The sequence below is a fragment of the Stomoxys calcitrans genome, chromosome 1, assembly GCF_963082655.1.
Source record: "Stomoxys calcitrans chromosome 1, idStoCalc2.1, whole genome shotgun sequence".
Taxonomy (NCBI): domain Eukaryota; kingdom Metazoa; phylum Arthropoda; class Insecta; order Diptera; family Muscidae; genus Stomoxys; species Stomoxys calcitrans.
Genome location: NC_081552.1, coordinates 34,534,933 through 34,545,571, shown reverse-complemented (window position 1 = coordinate 34,545,571; position 10,639 = coordinate 34,534,933). Strand labels below are relative to the sequence as shown.

Sequence of the window (10,639 nt, the reverse complement as noted above, 5' to 3'; positions counted from 1 at the left end):
AAATCGGATAATAAATGTGGCTTTTGTGGGCCTAGGACCCTAAACCGGAGGATCGGTCTATATGGCAGCTATATCCAAATCTGAACCGATCTGAGCCAAATTGACAAAGGATGTCGATGGGCTTTACGCAATTCACTGTCCCGAATTTCATCAAAATCGGATAATAAATGTGGCTTTTGTGGGCCTAGGACCCTAAACCGGAGATCGGTCTATATGGCAGCTATATCCAAATTTGGACCGATCTGAGCCAAATTGACAAAGGGTGTCGATGGGCTTTACACAATTCGCTATCCCAAATTTCAGAAAAATCGGACAATAAGTGTGGCTTTTATGGGCCTAACACCATAAATCGGAGGATCGGTCTATATGGCAGCTATATCCAAATTTGAACCGATCTAAGCCAAATTGACAATGGATGTCGATGGGCTTTACACAATTCACTGCCTCAAATTTCAGCAAAATCGAATAGTAAATGTGGCTTTTATGGGCCTAAGACCCTAAATCGGCGGATCGGTCTATATGGGGGCTATATCAAGATATAGGTATATAAGATATAGGTATAAAAATAGTAGTTTTGTCCTGCCCCTTAACAGCAGCTTGGCGGGATAGTATAGTATGGTAAGTCAAGGTTTATTGGTTTGTCTAATTTAGTATCAATTGAAATGGTATCGTTATCTATGGAAGGTTTGGTGGCGGGTTCTGGTGCGTGGAGTTTTTTGAATGTCTCCTTGCAGAACATTTCGGAGAGTTAGTCTAATAAATACATTTAGCCCCACACCCATAACAGAAAACTTTACATTCATGTAGGCAATCTACCCAGAAATGACCTGTGCTACCACAGTTCCAGCAAACATATGGTTTCGAGGTCTGGCCTATTGCATCTATTCGCGCAGAAATGGAAGTATTCTGAAGATCCTCCTCCTCACATTCCACCTCAGAAATATTGGGTTGCCCAAAAAGTAATTGCGGATTTTTCATGTAGTCGGCGTTGACAAATTTTTCACAGCTTGTGACTCTGTAATTGCATTCTTTCTTCTGTCAGTTATCAGCTGCTACTTTTAGCTTGCTTTAGAAAAAAAAGTGTAAAAAAAGTATATTTGATTAAAGTTCATTCTAAGTTTCATTAAAAATGCATTTACTTTCTTTTAAAAAATCCGCAATTACTTTTTACCGTCAAACCATTGCTAGATCCATCGAATTTCACATTCCAACTTTGGATTATGGAGGTTACTTTCTAAGGGCTCGGTGTATGTTGAGATCTTGAAAACTGTCGGGGGCTTGTATATTACCATGAAAAGGTACTCGACCATTATTTCCCGAAAAATAATTTGGATTGTGCGATGGCCTGTCCAAATCTGGCAATTGGGGTCGATCACCCCGATTTCGAGAAAAGTTCACATTCTGCAATCTTCTCGATATACTTTCTTCAATTATTCGCTCTGAACGACCATAATTAAACTCAGCCTGAATACTATTCCAGGATTGGAATGAAATTTTGCACGACGTGTTTTGTTATGACATCCAACAACTGTGCCAAGTATGGTTCAAATCGGTCCATAACCCGATATAGCTGTCATATAAACCGATCTTGGGTCTTGACTTCTTGATCCTCTAGAGGTCGCAATTATTATCCGATTTGCCTGAAATTTTGTACGACGGATTCTCTCATAACCATTAACATACCTGTTTATTATGGTCTGAATCGGTCTATAGCCCGATACAGCTCCCATATAAATCGATCTCTCTATTTTACTTCTTGAGCCCACAAAGGGCGCAATTCTTATTCGAATTGGCTGACATTTTACACAGGCCTCCAACATATAATTTAATTGTGGTCCAAACCGGACCATATCTTGATATCGCTGTAAAAGCAGAGCAAATCTTTTCTTATATCCTGTTTTGCCTAAGAAGAGATGCCGGGAAAAGAATTCGACAAATGCGATCCATGGTGGAGGGTATATAAGATTCGGCCCGGCCGAACTTAGCACGCTCTTACGTGTTTTTTTTTTTGTTCAGCTTCTAAGAGATGGGTGGTCTGAGTAATGGGAGGTCTGAGTGATGGGAGTTCCAAGAGTTTTGAGATCTGATAAATGGGAGAGGTGGAAAATCTTAGAGATTTTAACATCTGGTGATGGATATGAAAGATCTGATAGATTTTAGGCTTGTAGATGAGAGTTCAAAGAGATGCGCAATGTGAATTCTAAAAGAGTGAGTGGCAACCGTGGCCCAGGAGTTTACATGTTCGCAATGATGCCGTACTCCTGGGTTCGAAATCTGACGAGAACATCTGTTGGCTTTGGAAAAACATTTTGAGTTGCTGAATTCTTCTGTCCGCTATGGGCCATTTTTTAAGGAAAATTCCTGCTAAACGGATTTGCTTGCTGATCCCTCCTGCAGACAAGGGTCTAATCCCGCTTCTCATTCAGGGCAAAAAATTTTCGAAAAATACTTTTCCATAATTTTCCTCCAATTGATAACTTGAATGTTGTTCTTATCATTGTCATATATTTTCGCAAACACCTTTTGACTGATTCGGAAACCAGCTTTATACTCCCTTTAACTTAAAGAAACCTTTGTAAAACGTGTCTTTCTTTTGAATAAGAAAAAAGTTGAACTCTGCATTCACTTCGGGCAGATAAATAGGAAAATCAAGACCATCCGCAGAGAAATTGGAAAAGCAAAATTCTGTGTCCTAAATATCGTAAAAGAATGGCTTAAAAATGTCAAAGCAATCGTACTACTCAAAAAATTCTTACCGCCTTCATGGGACATGTTTTGGGAAATTTTGCATGATTTACACCTGCTATAATTTTGCGAATTACATTTTTCTTATCCATATTTTTGATACTTTGAATCAAAGTACAACCATTGTAGGTAGCATTAAGCAGATTCAAACTGCGTTTGCCCTTTGTGCGTAATATACACTCGAAAGTGACATCGAAATTTTGTATCTCTTGCAGGAACGCAAAACAGCCACCATACATCATACCATGCGCATAGTTGGTTAAATCCAAATTCATATATTTGTAATATCCTGGAAGTACTTCAGAGCGAAAGGACTCAAATCGAAGCAATGATAGGTCCTAAGGGAGAAATTTAATTTTTTTTTTTTAATGTATTTATAACAAATTTATTTATTTATTATATATGAAGCAAACTCACACTGCCATTTGGAAGAGAAAAGCATACTATGCAAATGATGACCATAGTATATCTAACGTGTCCATTACCATACGCCATGGTGATAATTTTGATTTGAACTCGTTTTGCATGAAAAGTTTGCTAAACAAACTCTATTTTCAACATAAACAAAAATGTATGTGATTTTGCATGAGTAAACAGAAAAATTAAACAACAAATTTTGCTCAAAACGTGATAATAATTGTCTACGCATTTGCATAATTGTTTGAACATATATTTGTATGCCCACCACCATGGGATAGGGGTATACTAATCTAGTCATTCCATTCGTAACACCTCGAAATATTGATCTGCGACCCCATATAGTATATATGTTCCTGATCGGCTCGACATTCTGTGTCGACGCAGCTATGTCTGTCCATCCAACAAGTACGATGGATTCTGAACCAAATTTGAAACAGTGAGTAGGTTAAGACATCCCAACATCCGACCTAAATATGGTTTAGATCGGACTACATTTAGATATAGCTGCCATATAGACCGATCTGACGATAAGTGGACTGAAGCCCATAAAAGCTTTATTTATTACCAGATTTCACTGAACTTTGTAACAGTGAGTTTTTCTGAGCCTCACGATACCCGACCTTAATATGGTTCAGATCGGTTTATAATTGGATATATCTGCCAAAGAGACCAATATTTGGTTCTACAAAATTGAATAGTGTCATAGTGAGTTGGGTGCTTAAGTTATCCAATTTTCATCGGATTTTGACGAAACGGGATTTACATATATACCCGAGGTGGTGTCCAAAGTTCGACCCGGCCGAACTTAATGCCTTTTTACTTGTTTTTATACCCTCCACCATAAGATGGGGGGTATACTAATTTCGTCAATCTGTTTGTAACTACTCGAAATATTCGTCTGAGACCCCATAAAGTATATATATTCTTGATCGTCGCGACATTTTATGTCGATCTAGCCATGTCCGTCCGTCTGTCCGTCCGTCCGTCCGTCCGTCCGTCCGTCCGTCCGTCCGTCTGTCTGTCGAAAGCACGCGAACTTCCGAAGGAGTAAAGCTAGCCGCTTGAAATTTTGCACAAATACTTTTTATTAGTGTAGGTCGGTTGGTATTGTAAATGGGCCATATCGGTCCATGTTTTGATATAGCTGCCATATACACCGATCTTGGGTCTTGACTTCTTGAGCCTCTAGAGTGCGCAATTCTTATCCGATTGGAATGAAATTTTGCACGACGTGTTTTGTTATTATATCCAACAACTGTGCCAAGTATGGTTCAAATCGGTCCATAACCTGATATAGCTGCCATATAAACCGATCTTGGGTCTTGACTTCTTGAGCCTCTAGAGGGCGCAATTCTTATCCGATTGGAATGGAATTTCGCACGACGTGTTTTGTTTCGATATCCAACAACTGTGCCAAGTATGGTTCAAATCCGTCCATAACTTGATATAGCTGCCATATAAACCGATCTTGGGTCTTGACTTCTTGAGCCTCTAGAGGGCGCAATTCTTATCCGATTGGAATGGAATTTCGCACGACGTGTTTTGTTTCGATATCCAACAACTGTGCCAAGTATGGTTCAAATCGGTCCATAACCTGATATAGCTGCCATATAAACCGATCTAGGGTCTTGACTTCTTGAGCCTCTAGAGTGCGCAATTCTTATCCGATTGGAATGAAATTTTGCACGACGTGTTTCGTTACAATATCCAACAACTGTGCCAAGTATGGTTTAAATCGGTCCATAACTTGATATAGCTGCCATATAAACCGATCTTGGGTCTTGACTTCTTGAGCCTCTAGAGGGCGCAATTCTTATCCGATTGGAATGGAATTTCGCACGACGTGTTTTGTTTCGATACCCAACAACTGTGTCAAGTATGGTTCAAATCGGTCCATAACCTGATATAGCTGCCATATAAACCGATCTTGGGTCTTGACTTCTTGAGCCTATAGAGGGCACAATTCTTATCCGATTTGAATGACTTTTTGCACGAAGTATTTCGTCATGATATCCAACAACTGTGCCAAGTATGGTTGAAATCGGTCCATAACCTGATATAGCTGTCATATAAAGAGATCTGGGGATTTGACTTCTTGAGCTTCTAGAGGGCGCAATTCATATCCGATTTGGCTGAAATTTTGTACGACGGATCCTCTCATGACCATCAACAAACGTGTTTATTATGGTCTGAATCGGTCTATAGCCCGATAGAGTTCCCATATAAATCGTTCTCTACATTTTACTTCGTGAGCCCCAATGGGCGCAATTCTTATTCGAATTGGCTGAAATTTTACACAGGTCTCCAACATATAATTTAATTGTGGTCCGAACCGGACCATATCTTGATATCGTTTTAATAGCAGAGCAACTCTTTTCTTATATCCTTTTTAGCCTTAGAAGAGATGCCGGGAAAACAACTCGACAAATGCGATCCATGGTGGAGGGTATATAAGATTCGGCCCGGCCGAACTTAGCACGCTTTTACTTGTTTGATTTGTTTGTCTGTTCCGTATAAACTCAAAAACAAGTAAAAAGGCGTTAAGTTCGGCTGGGCCGAACTTTGGATACCCACCACCTCGGGTATATATATAAACCACCTTTCGTCAAATCCGGGGAAAAATGTATACCCTAAATCGGCGAATCGGTCTATATGGGGGCTATATCTAGATATAGTCCGATTTGGCCCATTTTCGAACTTAACCTGCTTATGGACAAAACAAGTAAAAGCGTGCTAAGTTCGACCGGGCCGAATCTTATATACCCTCCACCCTGAATCGCATTTGTCGAGTTCTTTTCCCGGCATCACTTCTTAGGCAAAAAAGGATATAAGAAAAGATTTGCTCTGCTATTAGAGCGATATCAAGATATGGTCCGGTTTGGACCACATTAAAATTATATGTTGGAGACCTGTGTAAAATGTCAGCAAATTCGAATAAGAATTGCGCATTTTGGGGGCTCAAGAAGCAAAATAGAGAGATCGATTTATATGGGAGCAGTATCGGGCTATAGACCGATTCAGACCATAATAAACACGTATGTTGATGATCATGAGAGAATGCGTCGTACAAAATTTCAGGCAAATCGGAAAACAATTGCGACCTCTAGAGGCTCATGAAGTCAAGTCCCCAGATCTGTTTAAATGACAGCTACATCAGGTTATTAACCGTTTTGAACCATAGTTGGCACAAATGTTAAAGGTATCATAACAAAATACTATGTGCAAAAATTCATTCAAATCGGATAAGAATTGCGCCTTCTAGAGGCTCAAGAAGTCAAGACCCAAGATCGGTTTATATGGCAGCTATGTCAGGTTATGAACCGATTTAAACCATACTTGGCACAGTTGTTGGATATCACAACAAAACACGCCGTGCAAAATCTAATTTTAATCGGATAAGAATTGCGCACTCTAGAGGCTCAAGAAGTCAAGACCCAAGATCGGTTTATATGGCAGCTATATCAGGTTATGGACCGACTTGAACCATACTTATCACAGTTGTTGGATGTCATAACAAAACACGTCGTTCAAGATTTCATTCCAATCGGATAAGAATTGCGCACTCTAGAGGCTCAAGAAGTCAAGACCCAAGATCGGTTTATATGGCAGCTATATCTAAACATGGACCGATATGGCCCATTTACAATACCAACCGACCTACACTAATAGGAAGTATTTGTGCAAAATTTCAAGCGGCTAGCTTTACTCCTTCGGAAGTTAGCGTGCTTTCGACAGACGGACGGACGGACGGACGGACATGGCTAGATCGACATAAAATGTCGCGACGATCAAGAATATATGTACTTTATGGGGTCTCAGACGAATATTTCGAGTAGTTACAAACAGAGTGACGATATTAGTATACCCCCCATCCTATGGTGGAGGGTATAAAAAGAATCTGTGTAAAGTTTCAGCTCAATATCTCAATTTTTGAAGACTGTAGCGTGATTTCAACAGACAGACGGACAGACGGACGGACATGTCTAGGTCGTCTTAGATTTTTACGCTGATTAAGAATATATATACTTTATAGGGTCTGAAATGGATATTTCGATGTGTTGCAAACGGAATGACAAAATGAATATACCCCCATCCTTCCGTGGTGGGTATAATAACTGAACCGATTTTCATGAAATTGACGCAGATGGTAGAGTTTGGGTCCCCCGTGTACTATATTTTTATACCCACCACCGAAGGATGGGGGTATATTCATTTTGTCATTCCGTTTGCAACACATCGAAATATCCATTTCCGACCCTATAAAGTATATATATATTCTTGATCAGCACAAAAATCTAAGACGACCTAGACATGTCCGTCCGTCTGTCTGTTGAAATCACGCTACAGTCTTTATAAAAAGAGATATTGAGCTGAAATTTTGCACAGACTCTTTTTTGTCCATAAGCAGGTTAAGTTCGAAGATGGGCTATATCGGACTATATCTTGATATAGCCCCCATATAGACCGATCCGCCGATTTAGGGTCCTAGGCCTATAATAGCCGCATTTATTGTCCGATTTTGCTGAAATTTGAGACAGTGAGTTGCGTTAGGCCCTCTAATATCCTTCGTCATTTTGGCCCAGATCGGTCCAGATTTGGATATAGCTGCCATATAGACCGATCCTCAGATTTAGGGTCTAAGGCCCATTAAAGCCGCATTTATTATCCGATTTAGCAGAAATTTGAAACAATGAGTTGCGTTAGGCCCTCTGACATCCTGCCATATAGACCGATCCTTCGATTTAGGGTCTTAGACCCATAAAAGCCACATTTATTGTCCGATTTTGCTGAAATTTGAGACAGTGAGTTGCGTTAGGTCCTACGACATCCTTCGTCAATTTGGCCCAGATCGGTCCAGATTTGGATATAGCTGCAATATGGACCGATCCTCGATCGATTTTGCTGAAATTTAGGACAGTGAGTTGTGTTGAGCCCGTCGACATCTTTCGTCATTTTTGGGTCTTAGACCCATTAAAGCCACATTTATTGTCCGATTTTGCTGAAATTTGGGTCAGTGAGTTGCCTTAGGCCCTTCGACATCTTTCTTCAATTTGGCACTGATCGGTTCAGAGTTGCATATATTGGGTTGCCCAAAATGTAATTGCGGATTTTTTAAAAGAATGTAAATGCATTTTAATAAATCTTAGAATAAGCTTTAATCAAATATACTTTTTTTACACTTTTTTTCTAAAGCAAGCTAATAGTACCAGCTGATAACTGACCGAAGAAAGAATGCAATTACAGAGTCACAAGCTGTGAAAAAATTTGTCAATGCCGACTATATGAAAAATCCGCAATTACTTTTTGGGCAACCCAATAGCTGCCATATAGACGATCTCTCGATAAAGGTTTTGGGCCCATAAAAAGCGCATTTATTGTCCGATGTCGCCGAAATTTGAGACAGTGAGGTGTGTTGGGCTCTTCGATGTTGGTCTTCAATTTGGCTCAGATCAAACCAGATTTGGATATGGCTGCCATATAGACCGATCTCTCGGTTGAACAATGACTTGTACTTAAAAACATTTGGTCAAAATCGTTTGATATGTCTATATAGCTGCTATGGGGCATAAGGTAGACATTTTTCACTGGATTTTGACGAAAGGTTGTTCACATATATACCCGAGGTGGTGGGCATCCAAAGTTCGGCCCGGCCGAACTTAACGCCTTTTTACTTGTTTGATATCCGAAGGGGGGCGGATCCACTCCCATACTCCATTTTTCAAAAACGCCAGATCTCGGAGATATGTGCACCGATTTAAGCGAAATTTTTTATGCCACCTTTTTATACCCCAAAAACTTGAAATTGGTATAACATTTTTGTGTCCAATAACCTGGGGGGACGTCCCATTCCCATGAAAGATATTTAAGAGTAGAGTACGAACTTGGCATACAAATTTCGCCCCAAGTGTTCGGAGTATCCCCCACACCAAATAACCCCCCAACAGGACTCTTTCACGGCTTTGGGCAAAATTGGTATCAAATGAAAGGTATTTTAAAGTAGAGTTCAAAGCTGACATACATATTTATTCCTTTGTGTTTGAGTGTTCTCCCCACCCCCAAAAACCCCCCACACGGACATGTTTACCGATTGGGACAATATGGGTATCAAACGAAAGGTATTCGAAAGTAGAGTACAAATCTGGCATAGAAATTGTTCCCTTGGTTTCTGAGAGGCTTCCACACCTCTAAAACCTCCCCAGGGCATATTTAGCAATTGAGACAATATGGATATCAAATGAATGCTATTTAAAAGTAGAGTAAGAATCTGATGCAAAAATATATTCCATGGTATCTGAGACGCCCCACCACCCCCCAAAACCCGCCAATTGGGACAATATGGATATCAAATGAACTGAGTGCACATCTGTTATAAGAATTTGATCATCTCCTCCCAATTAAAACAACACCAAACTGTCATGTAGGACGACCGAGAAAATATTGTACTCAAATGAAAGGACGTGTCAGAAGGTAATCCCCTTCCCCCATCCTACCCAAAAAAGAGAGCTAAAAATAATAAATGATCAGCCGATCAGGATAGAATAGGACAGAAATAAAAAATCTTTGGTAGTAGAGTACACATTTTACCCTCAAATTGGGATGGACACAGGAGAACCTGCGGAACTTTAAAAATATGGTAGCTAAATGGTAGTTTTAAAATATGATTTTTAGTGTGGATAACCAATACAAAAAAAAAATTAATTAGTTTGGATATGAACGAGACGCTTAGCCCTGCATATCTTGATCGCCACCTTTAAAATGTTTGACATTATGGGGCTCAAGCAAACTCTCGCTCTAGCACGATGCTGATATTATTTCAGGGACCGCCTCATAGACCGCCCACGCTTCAAACCGGCCATGTTTGATTACTATGGCAATAAGGGGCTCAAATAATAGGTATTTGATAGCAGAAAACGAATTTGATATGCATTTTTTGAGGCCAAGTGTTTGGGGCTGGTCTCACCCCATAAATTACCCAATTGCAATTGCGGCTAAAATAAAAGAAATTTGAGAGTAGAGCACAATGCTGATGTTTTTTCAGGGCTAAGTGCGTGGGTGGCCGCCCTATTCTACATACCCTTCATACTGGATATATTTTTGGATTATGGCAAAAAGGGGCTCAAATCTGTTATCTGTTTTATGGCCAAATGTTTCAGGGACTTCTCACCTCATAAACTTCCCCTAAACCATACAAATATAACGACTATAGCAATAGCTAGCTTAAATGAGGTGTTTGAATTAAATATCCTCTTTCGGGCAAGGGGTTTGGCAACTCTAATCCACCACCACAACCAAGAGAATGAAATAGATTAACATCCAAACTTAAATGTCAGATCTCGGAGATGAGTGGGGCGATTTAAGCGAAATTCGATTTATAATAATTCAAACAAGTAAAAAGGCGTTAAGTTCGGCCGGGCCGAACTTTGGATACCCACCACCTCGGATATATATGTAAACCACCTTTCGTCAAAATCCG

At 40.0% G+C, this 10,639-nt stretch overlaps 1 protein-coding gene across 1 annotated transcript; it reads right to left on the bottom strand.

Annotated features, from left to right (window-relative positions):
• Positions 1-2,505: 2,505 nt before the first annotated feature.
• Positions 2,506-3,271, bottom strand: LOC106091389 (uncharacterized). The gene is made up of 3 exons (XM_013257894.2): positions 3,163-3,271; positions 2,757-3,083; positions 2,506-2,692 (listed from the first exon to the last, which is right to left on the bottom strand). Exons 1-3 carry the CDS (start codon positions 3,238-3,240, stop codon positions 2,546-2,548), a joined length of 552 nt encoding a protein of 183 aa, XP_013113348.2. The 5' UTR covers positions 3,241-3,271; the 3' UTR covers positions 2,506-2,545.
• Between the last annotated feature and the right edge of the window lie 7,368 nt (positions 3,272-10,639).